At 39.8% G+C, this 21802-nt stretch overlaps 1 protein-coding gene across 5 annotated transcripts; it reads right to left on the reverse strand.

The window, feature by feature from the left end:
• Positions 1-842: 842 nt before the first annotated feature.
• trip10a (thyroid hormone receptor interactor 10a) lies at positions 843-20359 on the reverse strand. 5 transcript variants are annotated; one of them, XM_004552116.5, is made up of 16 exons: positions 19828-20359; positions 14058-14173; positions 13398-13454; positions 12824-12971; positions 12065-12127; positions 10083-10187; positions 9853-9981; positions 9369-9515; positions 9039-9224; positions 6638-6799; positions 6321-6344; positions 5481-5590; positions 5104-5236; positions 4822-4910; positions 4600-4733; positions 843-2318 (listed from the first exon to the last, which is right to left on the reverse strand). In XM_004552116.5, the coding sequence occupies exons 1-16, from the start codon at positions 19849-19851 to the stop codon at positions 2167-2169; spliced, it is 1779 nt and encodes a 592-aa protein (XP_004552173.1). In that variant the 5' UTR covers positions 19852-20359; the 3' UTR covers positions 843-2166. The 5 variants fall into 5 exon arrangements, with proteins under 5 accessions (XP_004552173.1, XP_004552174.1, XP_004552175.1 ...); XM_004552117.5 differs by lacking the exon at positions 6321-6344 and having other exon boundaries at positions 19828-20358; XM_004552118.5 differs by lacking the exon at positions 6638-6799 and having other exon boundaries at positions 19828-20357.
• Positions 20360-21802: the final 1443 nt, after the last annotated feature.

Consider the following 21802-nt stretch of genomic DNA (forward strand, 5'->3'; position numbering starts at 1 on the left):
CATCGCCACTGGGGTGAGACGAGAGGTACCAGGATGCAGTGTTGTCCCCACCGAGCTGTAGGTAGACGGAGAATGTTGGCTGGTTCCTGTTAGCCTTATTTAAAAGCTGACCTTTAATGCATCTTGAGAATAAAGGCTTTGCATACAAATAATGATCTTATTCCTCAGTCAGTCAGTCTCTCAGTTTGGCCACACCAAACTGATGCACTACCATTTCTGCCAGTGATTTTTTTTCCCATTTCTATCAAAATATGATGTATTATTCATTTAAACCTTGTTTTTAACTAAATTCACATTCATTGCATTTCACTTCACTTGTGTGGTATTGTGGATGAGGTGATACGAAAGTGGGGCACATGCCAATTTTGGGTTATTTAATTAGTCATTATAAACATTATGGTTTTTGAAGCCAGTGCAATTTAATCAGGTATGCAAATGCATGGCCTATATTGAAAACATAATTATGCAGAAGAGAGTAGATGGCAGGTCTATGACACAAGTTGCATCACTTAAGAAATGATGCAACAATGCCACCTACTGAGAATGAGCTGCATGTAATCAGTTAAGAGTGTGAGACATATCAATGCATTCTGGGCCTTATTTCTTAAAGCAGGTATTGGGATTTTGTCTTTTGTAGTTTGTTGCAACACCATCTCAATTTTTATTCCTAAGAAAATGCAGCTAAATTCCTATAATTGTTACATTATATATAATTCAGATTTTTCTAGGTCATCCATGTAGATGGATTGCCTTGTTATTAGATAAAAAAGAAAAATATTATCTTATATGACCAGATATGTTTTATTTTTTTCTCCAACTTCAGAAATGACATAACCACTTCAAACTCTGAAATGTGCTTAACATTTATTAAATCTTGAAAAAAAGAGAGAGAGAGAAAATACTTTATATGCAAAAATGGTATATACACATTGCTTTTAACCAGAAAGGCACCAAAGACACATAAGCAGTTACTTGGATAAGTAATGCTGCTAGCTGGCTTCATGACAACATAAAAAAGACATTGTATGACAAATTAAAGTGTGAAAAAGCAACATTATCGGCCATAAAATTAGCTTTCAGTTTTCTCTCTAAAAAGTACGATTTTTTTTATTTTTTATTTGAATGGTTAAAATCGCTAATAAGACAATAGTGGTGTTGCAATAGCTAAAAATATATATTACTTATTACATAAATACAATAGTCTTAATGAAATACATTTTATTTACTCCCTTTTGTGGCTACAAACTGTCCACTATGTGTGCAAGCAAAAAAGAAGAACATGAAAACATCCTTAATACAAAGTACAACTTCTTTCAAACATGAACGTTTGCGCATCTGCAATAAATTATTTTTCTCTATAATTTCAGGATGTAACCATGAGAAAAGAATAGGTCCTGCATATCCTTATTACTGCTAAAGGTCTGAAATTAACTTAAGTGAGAATGATATGACTGTGATTGTCTGAACATTAAAGTGTTTGTATGGTTGTTTGAATCTGCTATGATGGGAGAGCCGTTCTCAACTTCTGGTGCTACACACAGCTAAAAACTAAAAGTAAGTATTCTCCCACAAATGAAATTCACCACCCGGTGACACTCAAGCACTATCGAGGGTAGAGAGTGACATGCTTGAAGCAAATAAAAACTCGCAGTGGAGCAGACTGCAATGAGCCATAGGAGGTCAGGTTTTTAACTGAAAAGGTAAACAGGAGAAGTAACTTCCTCCTAAATATTAATGGTGTTAACACCCAGTGTAAAGATGGCAGCAGCACTCCTCCTCCTTCCTCTCACACTCAGAAACTAATGCCTCACTAGTCTGTGGAATGAGACAAGCACTTGTACTATTAATGGTGCCTGAAAATGACTTTTAAAAAACAACAACAACAAAAATGACAACTGTATATTGTGATGCAAGACTAGAAAATAAAATGTCTTAGTGGTTCAGGTGGCTTAGGTAACTGGGATGGGGAAAAAATGTCATTGAAGCCATGATGAGCACACTGGTAGCACCATTCTTCTTCTTCTTCTTATATGGTGCACCTCTTTCAGTCAAAACACGTCATCTGCATATTTCTGGTAGTCTTGTCCATTAGTGCTGTCTTCTTTATGATCAGTCCAATAGGAAGAATTGCATACAGTTTTTTTTTTTTTTTAAATGTTAAGTGTTTCACTTATTTAGAGTGATGGTAACATAAGATGTAGGTATGTAGCCTTCATCTCCATTGTTCCTACGGACACGGGTCCAACCATCCCCTTTGTCCTCCTCTACCACAGCCAGCACCTCCCCTTCCTGCATAGCGATGGTCCCTTCACTGGCACCTGAAAAAGAAAAACAGGCTACAAATAATTTCATATACCGATGTGCTGACACAAACCTTGCTCAGTCAAATCAGAGGGGAAAAAAATGGATTCATAATTTTATGACTGACTTCTTATTTTGTGGTATAATTATGCTACAACCTACAGGTAGAATTTCAAAAGCCAAGCCAGCACTATAATTTTACTGTCATATAACATTCTGTAGCCATAATGAAAACTTAGAATAAAATTGTCATTGTACATGTACAACAAAATTGTGGGTGTGCCACACCAACTGTGCTGGAATGAAATATAAACAGTAGACAGCAGGAATAAATAGCAAACAGGAGAAATATATTCGAAAAAAATAAGAGAAATGCACACATTGGAAAACAAAATAGTTGCAAAGTGCTTGGAAGTAGTGCAAAGAAAAGACTAAAAGCCAGAGTGATGGGGGTTACTCTGACCATGGCTGAGATTGGTGAGGTGGGTGGGCAGGGGTGGGGGCAATATTGTTTATTGACAGTCTGAATGGCCCAGGGGAAGAAGCCGTTCGTGACTCTGGAGGTGTGGGACCTGATTGACCTGAGGCGCTGACCAGAGGGCAGTAGGGTGCAAAGGGTCACCTGTGATGACAAAGGTTTTTCTGAGATAGACGGATCTGGCGATGGCCTCCAGTGTTGGCAGAGGGCAGTCAATTATTTTTTTGGGCCAGTGTTAATTATCCTCGGTGCAGCCTTCCTGTTCTCAGTAGTGGCCCCTGCGTACCAAACACCCAGGCAGTAGGAGAGCATGCTCTCCACTGAGGAGCGGTAGAAGGCCAGTACCAGCTTCTGGTCCAGGTTATTCTTTCTCAGGACATGGAGGAAGTGCAACTACTGTCGGGCCTTCTTTACCAGGCCGTTGGTGTTGTGGGTCCAGGTGAGATCAGCGGAGATGTGGGTGACCAGAAACCTGAAGGTGGAGTCCAATTCCACCCGTTCTCTATTTATAAAGAGAGGGAAGTGGACCTGTCTGTGTCTCATTATAAGTTCTTTTGTATTGAGGACGTTCAGCTTCAGGTTATTTTCCAGTGTTGACTGACTATGGGTGGGTAGGGTGGGCAGATCAGCTGACAGCTCACCTGATACCCTTCACACATGCAGTTAGATTTACAAAAAAAAAAAAAAAAAAAAAAAAAAAAAAAAAAAAAAAAGAAAGAACAAAAAACACTTTGCAAACCACATCCACCTCATATTCTTCTTTCATGTCGTTTCTGACTTAATCGGTGTCATGTCTGCTGTCATTAAGGCTCGCTTTCTTCACTAAGCGAGCCTTTCTGCTGTTCTTGTTGCCTCCAATTTTCCATATATGAACATGGAAGTCTGGAGACATCTCAGAACAGAGCACAAATATTACAACCAAATTCTAAAAATAAAAAAATAAAAACTTAGGATGCTGTGTTAAATGTAAAAACAAACAGAATGCAAGGTTTTGAAAATCTCACAGATCCATATTTTATTCACAAGACAGAGGGAGCAAAAAAGGGTGTAAAGTCATATTTAAAAAGAACATTTGGTAACTGATTAGGTTATTTGGCAAAAGGTCACTAACATGATTGAGTATTTAAAAAAAAAAAAAAAAAAAAAAAAAAAAGACATCCTTGCGAGATGATGCAAGACAATTTTAAAGGACATCTACTACAACGGCGTAACTTTGTAGTAGAAGAGTCTGGATGTTCAACTGTGATGCCTACAGTCGGAAAAATATGACCAAGACAACCCGGGATTATTGAACAGCAGACAATAACAGGAGACAAAAGTCCAGCAACTACACTCTCAAGTTCCCCGATTCTTACAGACACTGTTGTTAAAAGAAGATGTGACGCTACACAGTGCTAAACTTAGCTCAGCTCCAACGTTTAGGTGCCATCAAATTCAAAATAACTTTTTAAAATGATAATTTTCTCAGTTTAAACATATTATATGCTTTCTCTATTCTGTTGTGAATAAAATATGGGTTTATGAGATTTGCAAACCACTGCATTTTGTTTTATTTGCGTTTTACAAAACATCCCAACATTTATTGAAAATGGGTTGTAAAGTACACCTCGCAGGAGAATAAAAATCTTAGACTGTAGTGGTTCTTACTAAACAGTGAGAAATAATATTTCCATAACTCAGCTTTTTAGGAATGCAACTCTTGTAATCACACATCCTAGCATACAGCATCGACTCACTATGCCTCATTTTGAACAACAACAATAAGTCAATGAGTCCATTAGTTAAAAAAATAAATAAATAATAATGAGTGTATTACATACCAGGGAAGTTGTACATGGCTGTGCATTTCCCGATAGGAGCAGCTAGGTCTTCATCCTCAAAGTCATCATCAAACTCAGCATAAATGGCTTGGGAAGGATCAGGAGTGCTTTCATCGGAGTAAGCTCCATCAGGGCTGGAAAGAAAATAGACAGGCTTCCTGTACAGAGTAGACAACAAGCCTGTGTTTTAAAGTAATGTCTACAAGCAAAATGTAATCCTACCTGTGTACATCATTAGCTCCATTATTGTTAAATGAGTGGGCTTTATAGCGCAGCGTGTCTCCTCGACCTCCAGCTTCAGCAAGCCATGTCTACTCAAGAGAACGGTCCCCCCAAAAAAAGCAGAAATTTCCATCAATCCATTATTCTACCATTTGTGTGACTACATGCTTTAAAAACTTTTAATTGGTTAGAAGAAAAGGCTGGAAACCTATTGACCTAATAGTTTATTAGAAATAACATATATGGGTCACATCATTTGACAGCAGCAGAGAGCTAGATTACCTCATATTTGCTCTGCTCTCCTCTGAGCCGCTCTATATTCTGGGATGTCTGGTTGATTTGGGATGCCAGGCTGGCGGGGTCTCCCATTTGAGGATTTTTCTCATAAACATCTTTCATCTTTCCCAGCGCTTCACTGAAAAGAGAGAAAAAAAAGAGAGCGATAGACAGAGAGAGGGGAACAAAGGAAGAAGAGGGAAAGTGACTTTCAGTAGAAATCAGTTCCCTGCAGACCTCAGGAGTGGATAAACACACAGAGACACGGCACAGTTGTGTACTCTGCATGGATATTATATCCACTTTCCCAGTGGAGAAGTTCTAACAGAGATGGTTATTAATACACAGAAGGATCCGCACATGTCTGTCTAATAGACACACACCTCTGATCAACTTCCTTTTGCAACTCTTTGCAGATTTCATCCAGTTTCTGTTGTAACCTTTTTCTGCGCTGCTCCGGAGGGAGGTGGGCAAAGTCCTCTGTCACTGTAGGCTGCAAGAGGGTACAGGAAGGGGGGGGGGGGGGGGGGGGGGTGTTAGCACTGAATGTCTTCTTACACTTTCATAATGACAGTTACCGTGGTGTGAGAACTGGACAACTGCAGAGGAAGCCTGTGGTTTGTGTTCAGCTCAGGAGACGTCAAACTAAAAACCATTTCAGCTCTTTGAGTTTCATGTTTGTTCGGTTTTGAACTGGCATAAAGCCAATGAAGTACAGAACATCAGTGAGCTGAACACAAAACCATCACCCATGGACCAATAACCGCATTCCAATAACTTCGTACAGTCCCATCTCTTATCATCTTCACATTAAAAAAAAAATAGTCTTGATTTACATGTGTGACACAGAAAAGTGCACGATTGGGGCTATTCGGAAAACAGGGTTACTGATTGCTCAGTGTTTCTATGTGCCACCAAGCATTCCTCCCTTCCTCCACCACCAGGTGGCCACCTCTTCAATACAGGCTTAAGAGGACAAGTCCTAGACCACATTACCTTATGCAGGATGCGGCATATTGAGGCCGTTTAGGGCAAAAACCAGCAGAAACTCATGAAGTTCCTGCTGGAAACTTCATAACTTTCTGCTGGTTGAGAAGGGAAACTACAGAGAATTTACAATGAATGTGAAGGGAAATTACAATGAAACGAGCCATTGTAAAGAAAAGGTGGCTACTTTTTACGAGTCAAACACCTCCACACCCCAGCTTTGTTTCCTGTATTACCATTATCCTCTCTGGAGTAAACTTCTGAGGGGGAAAAAAGAAAGAGCATGTGTACATAAAAATGGTGAAATAACCTTAAAGTGGGTTTCTTGCTTTTTACTTTTTACCTTGAAATGAATTTTAATTACATTTTTATATACATAAACATTAAAAATCAGACTAAGTTTAATACAGCATGTTCATGTCCTAAAAATATAAATCAAATTATTCATTACAGGAATTCAGTGACTCTTGCAGAGGCATGAACACAGGATGATGTGTAAGCCCTTATGAGTGAACGTCTCCTGGCACCCGAACCGTCTTCTGTGGTGACTCACCGATCTCCTGAGTGTCCGGAAGGAAGAGATTCTGGGTTTGACTGTCTTATTGATCTCCTTCAAACAGTACGACAGGGGGTCCCGGCCAAACTTGGGGGAAGGGGGTCCGTTAGGTGAAGGGGCAGGGGGAGTGGAGAAAGGAGCGAGCACTGGAGAGGACAGCTGGTGTGGGAAATGAGCAAAGTACCAGCACCCAAGATAAGATAAGGTATACAGACATAGATTGGTGTATTGGGGAAGGAGGAGGGAAGAATAATTGAAAAGAAGAAGGGGAAGACAAGAACAACAAGATGACAAGGGAAAGAAAAAGACACCGTCAACACCTTAAAGCACACCACAAAGCAAGGAAGACAACACTGAAGCCAACCCAGCACATGAGCCCAATAAGCATGAAAGCAAAAAACACTCTCATAAACACAAACATCAAGTAATAATTACAAAAAAATAAATAAATCCCAAAACACTAAGATTACACAGCAAAACAACCAACCACAGCTCCCACATTGGTGCCACAGCAACCCTGCAGCCAAGTTCAAGCCCAGCTGATGGGCAGCCTGAGCTCCAGTGAGGAACTGGCTGAAGAAAGCCTGCGAGGTTAAATTACTTTGCATTTTTTACAGCTTTAATTGTTTATTAGTAATAGCAGTAATATAATCATTCATAATAACAACATATTTACTACCCAGTTTCAATGCTAACAATAACAAGACCGAGGTTTCTAACTATGGACTGGATATGATTTCTCTCAATACACCCAATAGGCTATGGTTACTGGCTTGCTGAGTATCTATAGACAGTGGTCAATGTGTTTTTCCAATTTGGCTGTAATTCAGTTACACTGAAAATAGAATTTCGTCTCATCACAAAATAACTAAGAAAAATGTTTGATTCGCAACTAAATATGTTTAAAGTTTAACCAGCACTATTAGAAGTCTGACCTATATAGACAGAAAATATCAACTCACATACCAGAACAGTAGCTATAAATAGCCTGCTTAATTACCGCAGTGGGATTCTGCACATAGATTTTTTTTTTGGGGGGGGGGCGCCTAATGAGTGCCCTCTGTGACCTATTAGAAAGAGGTTAAACTGCAAACATGTCTGGGTGAACTAGACGCTGAGGTGTACATAAATGTAGTAAGGTGGGTGGGGGTCTATTAGCTAAATTACACAGGAGGCTGATGGCTTCTAGTCTCCAATAATGAACGTCTAAGAGAACCACACACAGTTTCTTGTGTAAATACGGTGAGCTAGAAGTACATTGTTATTATATGAACATCTACCGAGTAGGTGCCGCTTTTCTTCAGGGTTACGGGGGCCTAAATACAGGAGAGGAGTTAAGAACGGGAATGTTTAGGAGCTAGACATAAACCAAGAGCTCACTCAAGCCGATATATTCAGCCTCCTATTCACACGGCCGAGTCCTAATTGGGAGAGCATGACTGATGACACAGAGCACTGTGCCACACACATACACAGAGCGGGAAAAGTGCACAGCCAGTAAGACATGCAGAGAGTAGAGGGGTGCTGAACAAGCAAACACTGCAGGGAAGAAAGAAGGGATCATTTAGAGCTAGGACTGGAGGTGGGGGACCATTAGCTTGTTAGTGGTCAGCCACTCATATCGCCGGCTTAATTTTGGACCATAGCAAAAGTGCTCCATTGAGATAAGATTTACAATGTAGCGCAGCTCTCTTGCTCCAAACACAAAGTCATACGCAAGAACATAAATGTCAATGAAAACATTCAGGTCATAAACGTGCGACTGTAACTGGTCGGGGGTTTTTTTTTACCTACAAAATGTGGTATCATTCTGAAGTTGGCACAAAGATTTTATTGTGATGCAACACATAATGGCAGGTTCTGCACAGTATAATAGAAGCAGTGTGTTTGTGGATGCCTATAGAGAAAAATTCAATGTTGTTTGGGTCCCGTGCTGATGAAAGCACAAGCACAGCAGAATGCTGCCTGCTAGTTGACCTATTGGAAACCAGGGATAGGGAGGGTGTGCGTGGACGAGGTTTATACGCTGACAGCCAGTCATAGAGTCATGCAAAAGACCTTTTCCAGAAGTGTTGGGGTGTGTGAGAGTTCCCATATAACTCAGTGGCAGAGGGTCATGCAATATTATTCTGAGCATTAAAGGTAAGAAGGGTGTGTATGTGTGTGTTGCAAGTGTGTGCAGCTGCAACCACAGGTCCACCAGGGGTGCTCTCTGTAGGGGATTTCCTGGCTCTGCCATGCAAGGAGTCACACACTAATCTGCCTGATTGCCAACCTGAAGACTCACTGATTCATTGAAAAATTTCAAAAAGTACAATAAAGGACATCTGTGTGAGTGTGAGTCCATGTCATTAGGCTAAATTAGCCTAATGTTGCACTCTATAGTAAAATCTCCTACCTTACTTCGCTTGCTGAAAAGCCAAAAGTTATTGGTCTTCTTCTTCCATGGGTCAACGGAGACTTTAGGTGTACCGAGGCTACTGTCCGAAGAGGCTCGATTGATCCCCTGACTGTAGTCCTCAAACTCCAAATCTCCCGGACGCTCAAAGCCCGACTTATTCTGCTCTATTACAATCATGGAGTCCTGCATTAAATGCAATTATGGATAAGAGCAATTAAGAGCTATCGTCAAGCAGATTTAAGGCTAAAACGAATTAGCTGTACAAAGCCATGCTTCACATTAATATCCGTTCTTTTCTCCTTTTTTTTTTTTCCGAGATCCACTCACATTCTTCTCATTAACATTAGTTCCGGCTTTAGTAATGCCTTCCAGGCACTTGCCAATGATGGGCATCACATGCTTCTCTGTGTCTGAGAACAAGACGTAGCCTTGTGCCAACTTCTGTATTCGCCTCTCATCCAAATCCTGCAATTTCTAGTGAATACAAATTAACAGTTATTTACAAACAATGCCATTATTAGAGATAAAACAAAGCACAATAGATAGCAGCTAAAAATGTGTATTTTAAAAAAGGAAAGATCAGGTTTATACTAAAATATTGAAATCATATACATATTTATCTGAAACAAAATAAACAAGCTGTAGCTGTTTATGATTTTCAAATAGCTTTAAAGCATAACTTTGACATACATCATTTTTTAAATTTCTGATTCATTCATAATAACTAATACGCGTTACCAGTAGAATTTCTACTAAAACCGAAAATAATGATGGTGGTAGGTGGTCATTTTGCAATAGATAATTGACTTACATTGAAAATGAGAGGCATGTCACTAAAATAGAATTGGTTCTGTTCTTTGTTGTATTTCTGGAGCTGAGCAGCATAGTCGTTCTTACACTCGTCTGCTACGTGTGCTCTCATGTGAGCTTGCTGTTTGGCCTGAAATCATGCACAAATAAAAACAGGTTAACAAAGCGCATCTAGTATTACTTTGGACGATGTCAAATAGGATATGGATATTCAACATGTTTCCCGTTTACTTTTTCAACATCAGCTTTTGTGGCATTGATGTCTTGATCTGTCTTTTCTGCATACTGTGCTGCACGCTCTGCTTCTCTCCACTCTCTCTCAAAGCGCTTCTTACTCTGGTGTGGATGGAGGAAAGAAACAGAAAGAAAAGCAAGAACATTACATTCAGTTCATTTAGTAAAGAATTAACTCTTAAGAGGTTACACAACTTTAAGCAAAGGACATGGCAGGTTTGACGGAAAACAGGTCTTGTAGTGCGAGGCGGTATTACCAAAAAATTGTATCTCTGTAATACTTAAGATTCTGGCCCTCTGACCTACTTTAACACATTACTTCAATTTTATTTTGTATTACACAAGTGCGCCTTTATATTGGTTTACAGCTACAAGTAAAATGTAAATAAGGTACACACATTTAACTGCTCTTTAACACAATTATCAGTTGGTCACATGGCAGCAATTCAGTGCATTCAGGCATGATCGTGATGGCCTGGTGAAGGTCAAAGCACAATGGGGAAGAGAGGTGATTTAAGTGACTTTGAACGTGGCGTGGTTGTTGGTGCCAAATAGACTGGTTTGAGTATTTCAGAAAATGCTGATCTACTGGGGTTTTCCCCTCACACAAGTATCTCTGGTGTTTACAAAGAAAGATCCAAAAAAAGAAAGAAAAAGAGAAAAATAGCCAGTGAGCAGTAGTTCCCTGGGCCAAAATGCCTTGTTGATGCCAGAGGTCAGAGTAGAATGGCCAGACTGCTTCGGGTTGATAGGCAGGCAAGTAACTGAAATGATCACCAAAGCACAGAGAAAAGCTTCCCGGAATGCACAGCATGTCAAAGCTTGGAGCTGACGGAGTACAGAAATAGAAAACCACACCGGTTATCACTCTTGTCAGCTACAAACAGGAAACTGAGACTGCTATTCAGCACCCTTAGTACCAACTGAGTACAATTAGCACTATGGCACCATTCAAACACCACAGCCTACCTGAGTATTGTAACTGACCACAGTGTGCCCATGTCGAGATGGCTGCTTCTAGTAGGGTGACTCGCTATCTCACAAAGCCTCAATTATCTCAATCACAGACACCAGGATGTCAATCCAACGGAGCATTTTGGGATGTGGTGAAATGGGAGATTTGTATTATGATTGCGCAGCTGACAAATCAACTATGTGATGCTATCATGTCAATAAGGACCATAATTTCTTAAGAATGTCTCCAGCTCCTTGTTTAATCTATTCCCAAAAGACTTCTGAGGGGAAGTCCGTTCCGAGGGGAAAGATTAATCCAAACTAGAAAAGGGGAACTAATAAAGTGGTCAGTGAGTGTATCACGAAAAAGAAATAAAACACAAAAAACCAAAAACAAAACAATGAATTCATCTGCAATAAAGATCTGTTTGGTACAGGAAGTCCTCAACAGGCTGCTTGGTAACCTTTCGCAATATGCCACTGCTAGGCCTCACATGCATTAATTCAAGTCACTGAACTGGACCTCGCTGCCCTGAATGTGCTGCTGGTAGTTTTGGACCATTCAGTGTTGGTTTACATGGGTTCCCTCTCAATGCCAGCACAGCTTGTCCAGTGACCAATGTAATAATAGTACACAGTTTCTTGAAATGCCACAGTAGCGTGTTTTTACTTTTCACCTTTATAGTGGTACTTGAAAAAAAATATGCTTTAATTTATGATGTCAGTGCTGCATACCAGTTTGTCCAGTATGCAGCACAGCAGTGGAGATTCAAAAGTAGGCTTGCTTTCCACTCTGTTCATCTGATTTTACTATAGACAAATGTAGTCACCTGACTGAGCACACAGAATCTAGAACCATTCACTTTATCTTTCATTTTTTGCACTCAAGTCAAACATTCCAGTTTTGGTTATAGAGAAATCTTTTTTTTTCTTTTTTTTTGGTGGTACTTTAAATGTTAACATGCATTGTAGAAATGACTTGTGTGCTGTGTTCATCAACCTTTAAATTCTAAGAGTAAACTTACACTGTCAAGCTGCTTGTAGGTGCTCTCCAAACTCTGCTGGGCCTTCTTGGCATCCATCAGATACTGCAGACATCCATAAAAATAGAGTGAGAGGAGGGTCAGATGACAAAAAGAGAGACAGCCATGTGCAGGGGCAGACAAAATAAACAATGACTGCCTAAAGCCACACAGCACAACAGACAAGAAAACAAATACCAGTGTGTCTGTTTGAGACATCACGTCTTCAGTAGAAGCCTGTACATGGCTGCTCTGTTCTATCAGGAAAAAGCCAAAGCATTCCTCAGAGAAATGGCACACCACCACTCAGACCATGCCTCCCTCAGGAGACTCTAAGTGAGGCTTCTTTCCTGCCACAGCAGTAAGATCTCTGCATCTCCACTCCTCCTTATCACTGTTTGTTGTATATTCTAAAGAAAAACCCCATTTGGCATGTTGTCAGAATGTTGACGACTATGGTGTAATAGGCACATACACAGTGAGTTCTAGGTGTTTTCATTTACGTCATTTACATAACGGGGGCTTCCAGTGTCACACAGTATGACTCAAACCAGGAAGTAAACAACAAAACTGTTAAAACAGCATGGAAGTGAAACAAAAGTGGCCTAGTACAAGACAGTTAACCATCTGCAGGTAAAGAGTGGTATGAATGGGACTGTGGGAAACGAGACCAACTAAAATGAAAACATCACAGATTCTCTTTGTTGCCACAGATTAGAACTTTAAAGACTCTAACCCTCATCCATTTCATATCGAGCTCACCGTCTTTCGTTCCTGCTTAAAATCTTGCAGGTACTTGGTAAGATCGATGCAAATGTTCATCATCAAGTTCTCTGCAATTAGCTCTCTCTGCCCCGCATAATCGTTCATCTCTGTCAGGATGTCCAAAAATGCCTGGTAGCTGGACAACCTATTATTTAAAGAGGTGGAGAAAGGAAAGGGTGGAGAAAGAATGACACTGTGATGAGGCAGCTGATAAGATGACAAACAGACAGGTTAAAAGAGAAGTTTGCAGTGGACCACGGCACGATAAGAAGTTTATAGCTTCCTTATTCCTGCTTCCTTCTAAAGGAATTTAAATGGCAACGAAAACAGCAATGCACTACTGCGTGGATAACAACACCAACTAACTGCTTGGATAACAGGGGGAAATGAAGGGAAAACCTTTAGTTTCAGATAGCAAATGAACTTAGGGGCTGCACCAAAGTCCAGGATTATTTTTAACTATAGATAATGCAAAGATATCCTAGTAGATACCACAAATAAAAACATATAAATATAAATAAGGGAGCTCTTCTATAAGAACAATCCTGCAACATAACCAACAACAACTCACCTGCATTCAGGCTCATCTTTGCTGCTTCGTTTTTGGTTATACTTCTTTGAAAGGTTCCTGTGAACAGTGACAGATCATTAACAATCTGAAATGGGGAAAGGGCTGAAACGGCAGATGGCAATAGAAGACAACTCGCTGACTTAAAATGTTCTTATGTAACCATTTGATTTGTTTCCACACCATAGGATCAACAACAGCAGTCCACTATGAACATATTTAAATAGCTGTTCTTCCTCCTTTCACTCTCCTTCTGACCACTTCCTGTCTATCATGCGCCAGTCTGCTCCCGCTTCCTCTCCTTTCCAGCAAAGCTCAGCACTACAACAGATGGGGGCCTACAAACTGGGAAACAACCGGGAGAGGAAGGACTATGTAAGAAAGGCCACAGGAGAGAGAGAGGAGAAAGATACAGGGACAACAAGCTACAGCTGGAGAATCGAGCTAGTGTTTCACACACAAGTTAGATTCAGTCCCGCAGTGGTCATAAGACCAACAAGCATTTCATAAACAGCCTTTTAACAGGCACCCATGCAAACACAAAAGGACACATATGCTGCAAGCTGCTTTGAGCAACACACTTGTACACAATTCTTTGTGGCAGTTGGGCAACAACAACGTGAAAAACAGAGGAGGAGAGAGAAAAAACAAAAACAGGCCTACCTCAGTTGTTTGGCATAGTTTTGCTCAATCTCTGTCCTCTCCTTCGCAAATTTCACATACTTCTCTACCAGCTCCAGGCCAGACTGTGTGTGCTTTTCAATGATGTCATATTGGTCCTGGTGGAAGGAGCACAACACAAATAAGGAAAAGACAAAACACAGTGAAATACCAAACATGTGTTGAATTCTAGGTAATGACCGGGATGTTGCACTGGTGGACTTTGAGGTCACCAAATTACATCTTAAGCAGGGGGGAATAAAACAAAAACACATCAAGGTTTGTTCTCGCATGCTAGGTCCCAAGAATGCTCGCCACATGTGCACAAGATATTGGCAACCGTTTCTTAACTTCCGCTAGGCTTTAAATCATGGGGGACCTGCGTTTTTCTTACGAGGGGGAGAGAACTGTCAGAAGGACACAGAGGTCATGCTTCTCAGGCATTAAAGAAGGAGGTGCTTTTCTCTTCCTTATGTGGTCAGACTGTGTGGAGTGAATAGCAACGTGACGCCCGATTCCTTAGAAAAAATTTTTTTCATGCCAGTTCCATTTACAGCCGAATTTGCTGACTTCTCCTCATCATTATGCAGTATGACTGAGGCATATATGGTTTCTGTTCCTCTTTCACTGCTTTCTTTAAAACACCTTCAAGCTCTGACAAGCCTACTAAGAGTGAGAAACAATGCTGAAGACTTGAAGCGGAGGCATGTTGAAAGGGGATTCCTGACGTGTTGAGCCACGTTATTCTACACCCTTCCCGCTCTTCAGGTGAAACAAAAGAGTTAAAGTCCACATAAATGAGATGGCATTTAACCTAACTACAGTACACAGTTCAAAGTTAAGAGTAAGGCCTGCAATCCAGCGCTACAATAATGCCTAGCCAGTAGGCACTTTGGGGGTTTTAATTAAGGGTCAATAATTGTGTAACTGTAGTAGAGAAAAGGAGTGAAGTAGGCAGGATTAGTGTATTGCTGAAAATGTTTCCCACTTAAAGGTAAGCGATGACAATTTCTGCATGATTTAAAATGAAAGATTATTGATGTGGAGTAGAGTGCAGTAATAATAATTCTTTTACTATATGAATACATTTGGATTTGCAGCATATTATGATTTACCACACAGTTTTTGGATAACAGTAAACTAGCCTCACATGATTCCTGGATCACAAAGTTAGCGCATGTGACAATTTCTCCTAAATTACTCGTACCAGCCACTTAAAACCAAATCGCCCTAAATGAGTGATTCCTCCATCAGGCCCCAGTTAGATTCATAACTGGAGATGTGTCAAAGTGCAAACCAAATACCAGGAATACACCAATTACAAAATTCAACTCATGTTTAAAATAGCATTTTTCTTTTTAGTTTTTGCTGACATTTCCTCCCCATTTTGGGAACTGAAGTAAAATAGACCTCATTACACCATCTCTGAACATTTACCAAGCACCAAGTTTTTATGACACAAGAGATAAAAGTCAGCCACTGCCACTTATAAATGTCACGCCCAAGACACTTATTTGGTAAATATATTAGCTCACGTCTATCAAAATCTGTTTACACGTGAAGTAACCAAGAAGCTAGAGGCAACAGGAATAATAACACAACTGAAAGCCATATTATTCAGTCGGGAACTTGTAGGAATAACTACATGTGTACGAACTAAAAAGCACAGTAAGTTATGAGCTTACAATACCTGTTAGCACCCATTCAACTTAGTCCTGAGGCCTGACCTAATGCTGTTTTCAAACTCATAAGCTTGATTTAGTCTTCTGCAGGAAGCATCCTAACTTACGATGTAACTGGAAACCCCTCTTATCCACAACATTCCACGCCACTCAAGTCACTGCAGGCTGTGTCAACCCGACGTGCAATGACATTTCTCAAGAGGTGCAAATCAGGTTACGGCATAGGGTTAAAAGGGGTTTCCAGTTACGATGTAGACTTCCCACTGAAGCATAAATCAGGCATTGGTAGCCCCCAAGAGAGATGATCAGAGGCTTTAAATAATGTCCAAGACTGGACAACAGCTGGTTAGTCAAAATGCATTAATGCAGTCCCTTCGACTTGTAGGCAGGTTACTTCCGACATATTACAATTACAAATTAATCACTCTGATTGGTTTATTTTTTAGATTGTTAGTTTCACCACTAAGACAGATGTACTCATCATATTATGAAGACTTGGAAAGTTGTAGTCTGCCTCTGTAGTCTGGAACAGGTCATTTGAATAGATAAGCCCTTTATTTGCATATTCAGTTTGTGGACTGCCGACCAGCCTGTGGCACAGTGTGCAAAAAGCTTACTGCTTACTGTGGAGATTTAAGGGGAGGTTAGAAACTACAAGCTGTGCTAGGTGTAACCTCTTTGTGTGGGTTTGTCCTTAATCCAGTATTTATGGTCAAATTTCAAAATACTATACTTGAAGTATTCCTGTCAATACTGAGTACCATTCCAACATCCAGACACTTCCATTGAAAATACAACTGCAGATACTTATTAATGTTGGAAAATATTATCGATCCAGGAAATGTCACCATTTCTATATCAAGATAAAGCAATGCAGAGCAAAAGGTTTAAAGGTCTGACAATCCTTTAATGGTTATTTAATAGTTGAGGTATACCAGGTATATTTTAATAAGGTGAATGGATATTTATCTGGTAAAGCTGTATGATCTCAGTTATGTCGTCTGGATGTTGGATGTTCAAGTGTGATGCTAAAAATAATTGTGATTAAGCCCTTTTTTTGGTCAACATTTTTCACACTGATGAAGAAAACCCTTTAGTGAACTGGCTGTTTTATAGATCCAACAGGAAAATTGAACTTATATCAGAAATCTGTTTCAATTAAAAATAAATAAATAAATAAAAAAAAAGATGTTTGGCTTATTTGTTATCAATAAGAGTATACCGGTATTACCAGAAAGTCTTCACATACACACTACCCCATCTGTCCCGCAATATCACCCCTAAAAAAAAAAAGCATCTACATCAGTTTAAGCAATTATGAATAAATGACATGACCGAAGAAGAGTGGGAGGGGTTTCCACGCTAAAAAAATAAAAGTAAAAAAAAAATAAAAAAATGGATGTGAGAAATCTCAGTGCCAGCTCCATCAGGCACACTCTAAAACACAACGTTAGGAATAATTTCAAATAAATGATTGAAACCATTTCTGGGTAAATATTCAGTTTCTATAAGTTCCAAAAATTACATTCTGTTTTTTCTTTAACATTTTAAACCACTTTTTCTGGAAATGAGGTTGGATAACAGAGCTCATAGAGCTCATCTAAAGAATTCTTCAAACTTTTCACCTGAGGAAAGTGAATCAGAAAACATTTTTTTAATTTTTAATGGGTGTTGGTAACATAAAATTCAAAAGTTCAGTGTTGAAATAATCCAAATGTTTCAACCTTTGCTCTGTGGTCTTTGGACTATTAACACAAAAATACAAATATTTAAATTGTGACCTCCTTTTAGTCAACATTCTACACAACAACCCATCTCCCCTGTGATGGACTGGTAACCTATCCAGTGTATACTCCATCTACTGCCTTGGGCTCCAGCACCTCCTGCAACCTTGAACCAGCAAGTGGCTAAGAAGATGGATGGACAGAGAGTATGCCAGATTTCTTGTAAGCAGTTTCGTAAAATACTGAAAAAGTCACATTTGGTTATCTATAAACCTCAAGATAACAACTTAAATCTGAACAAGAACTCCCCACTTAAAAAGCAAAACCATTAAAACTATCTTAAAATAAATCAAAACAACTTGAAAAGATATAATCAGTGTCTTCTCAAACACCATTCAAAGCCACAGTCAAAGTTATGTATACAAGTCCCCGCAGAGTTTGTACTGAACTGATTTTCATAAGACTAAAACAACTTTAAAATGAGCATGTTTTTGTTTTAAAAGCAAATGTTATGTTGGTGGCTTGCACGACTGCTTTTTATTTGTTCTTTTAACTTGCCTTTACCTATAGTTATTTTTTATGGAGTAATCGCTCCTTTCCTCAGGAATACTTTGAGCCATGACTAGAATCTTTATCCTCCTCTTATTTCATCGTTTTGAAGGATAGTCTAAATTTTCTAGTTCTGCCCTGGTAATTATACAACTTCCAAATATAGAGAGCCATAACCTATTTTGTACTGCACAGATTTATGTATGTGGGGTGCGTTAAAAGTATGACAGTTTACTTTGTTCTTCAACTCCCAGGTCTCATCTAAACCTCTGTCCTCAAAATAATGTCAAAAGAGAACTGGCATCAAGTAAAAGCCACACAATTTCTAAAGGAGGCACCCTGAAAGTCACCAACCTACAATGCTTGGCTGGATATTTCAGCCTTGAGTCACCCTGTCATCTTCAAAATGAGGGGCCAGGCCTGGCCAGACCAGCCTTACTGCAGTTCTGAGGAGTGCCCTGGTAACACTCACTATCACAGTTAATGCCCAGACAATGATCTTGTACTCTGTAAACTAGTGCCTTAAAATAGCCATTGGATTAACGACAATCAGGGGACAGATGTCATAGAGCTGATTTGGCCCGAGGAACTAGCCAAACATTAAAAAAAGCCAATTATGCCTGCAGGGCTTTGTCCAAGCAGGCAGGTGAAGACATAGCCTACAATGAGATTTTTTAATGAAATCTATATTGACTGAAAGCAGAACAGTTCGCTTTCCTGTGAGAGATTTCCTAAAAACTAGTGAAACAACTATATGCACTAAAACAGGAAAGCCTTACAAAGAGACAAAGCCTCTGATTAATCCTGGGGTACCACATTTCTCTGAGTCAATCAAAGTAGGGCAAAACTAATTAGGCTGTGTTGCACCAGCACATAGGATGGAAAAGGGACTGGGGAAGAGGCCTAGGGGGAGATTGTAATGAGGTCACAACCTCACTATGCTCATCTTTGCAGTGCTCCATTTTACATATTCAGGTTTGTTGAAAATGTGCATGAGCAACAACAGGCTTTGTCTGGATTCTGGATAATGTCATTGCCTTTACAGCTGCATCCAGGAAGTGGCTTACAGCTGGCTACCTAGCAGTCTGTAAAACACAATTCATACAAATCTAGTATTTTACCAAATCATCGCAGCACATGGGAATAAAAATCTCTCTCAATATGCACTCTTTGTTGAATAAAAAAAGAATCATGGCACTGAGATGGACACATTAAGGGATTTACTCATGAAACTTGTTCGCAAGGCAAATCACAGCATCTGATTTCATCTCTATGGAAGCAAGGTGTGCCAGACTGTACACAATGAACCATCCCACGGGGCACAACCCACCTCTGCACTGTTTAAAGGCCTTTCTAGATGTGAAATAGTGTTTTTAGGCTGATATCAGACAACTTTTAAGAGTCATCTGGGTTATAAATAGTCACTTGATCCAATTAATTAATTAATACTTAGATTTGGAGGAAAGAGAGGGACTAAATGATAAAACAAAAGGTGTAAAAATATATATAATATGCAAAACGTGGATCCTTCATTTTCCAAAAGTGCTTGTATGGTTTTGTATGTAAACTTAATCCTTTTTTACGTACTAAAAGTTGAAGAAATGGCTGGAAACATGTTAGTATAATCCTGAATGCACAGCTGTGCACACAGGCGAGTTACTCCGCTTCTGGATACATGTAGGCTTCCTCGCCGGAGGTCGTGTAGCGTTTTTCACTTTCTCATCCCGCAATGCTTAAAAAACTGCACTGCAAACCTGACACCCAGACAACCTATTAAAATATCAAAGGAGACAGAAGCGAGGCAGATGATAGACTCACCCAAAGCTCTGTGCCCCAATCCATGTTCAGCTTGTTGGCCAAGCTGTCTGACTACCCCGAATACAAAGAACTTCTCCAAAGTTATCCCAACAGCTCGGAGGACGGCCCTGGCAAGTATAATCCCAACGTGATAGATCGGTCGTAAACACTACCTTCTCCGGCTTATTCTCTCTTCAGCACACACAATACATCAACATTATGATCCTGCAATTAATTAGGTGTGCCAGTCGTTAGTCTGATTCTTCTAAATATTTTACATAGCGAGGGAAACGGGGACAAACTAGCTTTCGTATCCGCGTCACTCCCAAATCCTAAGCCTTAAAGGGGCAGTAGCCTGAAGCACACACGCTACCAGCCAGGAGACTGTGCTGCATCCTGACAGTCCGCACTGGTTAAAATTACTTCTGTTCAAGACGTGTTCTTATCTAAGACGGTTATTGTAAAAAAAAGTCCTCTATAGGCTACAAGCTCCGGGAATTCTGTGCTTCCCTGATAGAGAGCGTCCCCCGGACTTTCCCACATGAATCATAGCATTATGTTCATCATCGATCAACAAGCAACAGGCTGACTGGTTCTGGCAGTGAGTGCTTCACCGTCTGATTCAAATCATTAATGACTCACAATTAAGTTTTCATGCAAGAAAATAGGCTACTCTGTTTAATTTGCTTATGTGCAGTGACGCCTAATAAGGTCTACAATGAACACATCCACTACTTCCAGACTGAAAAACAGCCAGACTGTAATGGGGGAACGAAAGACGGAAACTATAAATGTAAGAAGATTTAAATTCAATCTTTTGAGAGATATGAAGCTACGAATACTTCATACAAAGGGAAATTGAAAATGTTTTTTTTTTTTCATAGGAAAGAACAAATAATTAGGTTACCCGTGCAGTTAAGTTTTCACTTCAGTTTTCAGAATCCTGTAAAAACCCCTAGCACTTAACACTGGTTGATGACATAAGGACATCTATGTCATTTGGAATTTTGTATCTCTCTATCTTTTGTCTTCTGAGAGTTGTGAAAAGGGACCAGGAGGATGAGAAACGATGAAACAAGCAACACCCAACAGACTGGAAAGTGTGTGTGTGGGGGGGGGTTACCTGTTTAGTTTTACCTGTGAGATAAGCAAAACAAGACATAACATTTCTTCTCACCTCTTGACCTTTTCTTTATTCATTTCCCATATCTGTTCTGCACAGTCAGCAACCATATCTTTTATCACAAGTGTGGCAAATCTTGTCTTTCTTCCAACTTTATTCTCTCCAACACAAATGTAAACACCAGCACTGGTAGACGTGGCTCTAGTGATAGTGACAGACTTCTGGCGCCTCTTAGTGGTCTCATTTCACAGCCGCTGTGAGCTGTGTAGATCAAGCTGATGTTTGGGGGAGGGAGGGTTACTAGAGCTTCAAAAAGAATCACAGCGACTGACGATGGATCTTCAAATCTCACAACAATTTCAGAAAGCGACAGTGATACAAGGCAATCTTCTACAAGTAGACTTATGAAGTTAGAGCTTTTCTTTTCTTTTCTTTTCTTTTCTAAATTAAGGAATAAGTCAACAGTATCCACTCAACAGCTACCCTGAGGTACCCCTGAGCAAGGTGCTGTTCCCAGGCGCCCAATGGCTGCCCACTGCTTTACATAGTGAATGGATTAAATGCAAAGAGGAATTTCCCCACGGGGATCAATAAAATCTACATTATTATTATTATTAAAGGATGCATTAGCAAATTAACTGTAAGATAAACAGTGATTTAAATGACAAGGTGCAGGTTGTATTGCTGCAATAGAATGATCCTAAGATTGTTTGTGTTCTCCCCGTCGCATTTCCAGTTATAGACAAGAGGAGGGTTTCCCTTGGTTTCACAGCTCAGGGTAATATCAGTGCCCTTAAGTTGATAGATATCATTGTGTTTAGTTTAGCTCAGGAGCATCAAGAATGGCAAGCATAGTTTTTCACATTTAAACAA

The sequence above is a fragment of the Maylandia zebra genome, linkage group LG4, assembly GCF_041146795.1.
Source record: "Maylandia zebra isolate NMK-2024a linkage group LG4, Mzebra_GT3a, whole genome shotgun sequence".
Lineage (NCBI taxonomy): Eukaryota > Metazoa > Chordata > Actinopteri > Cichliformes > Cichlidae > Maylandia > Maylandia zebra.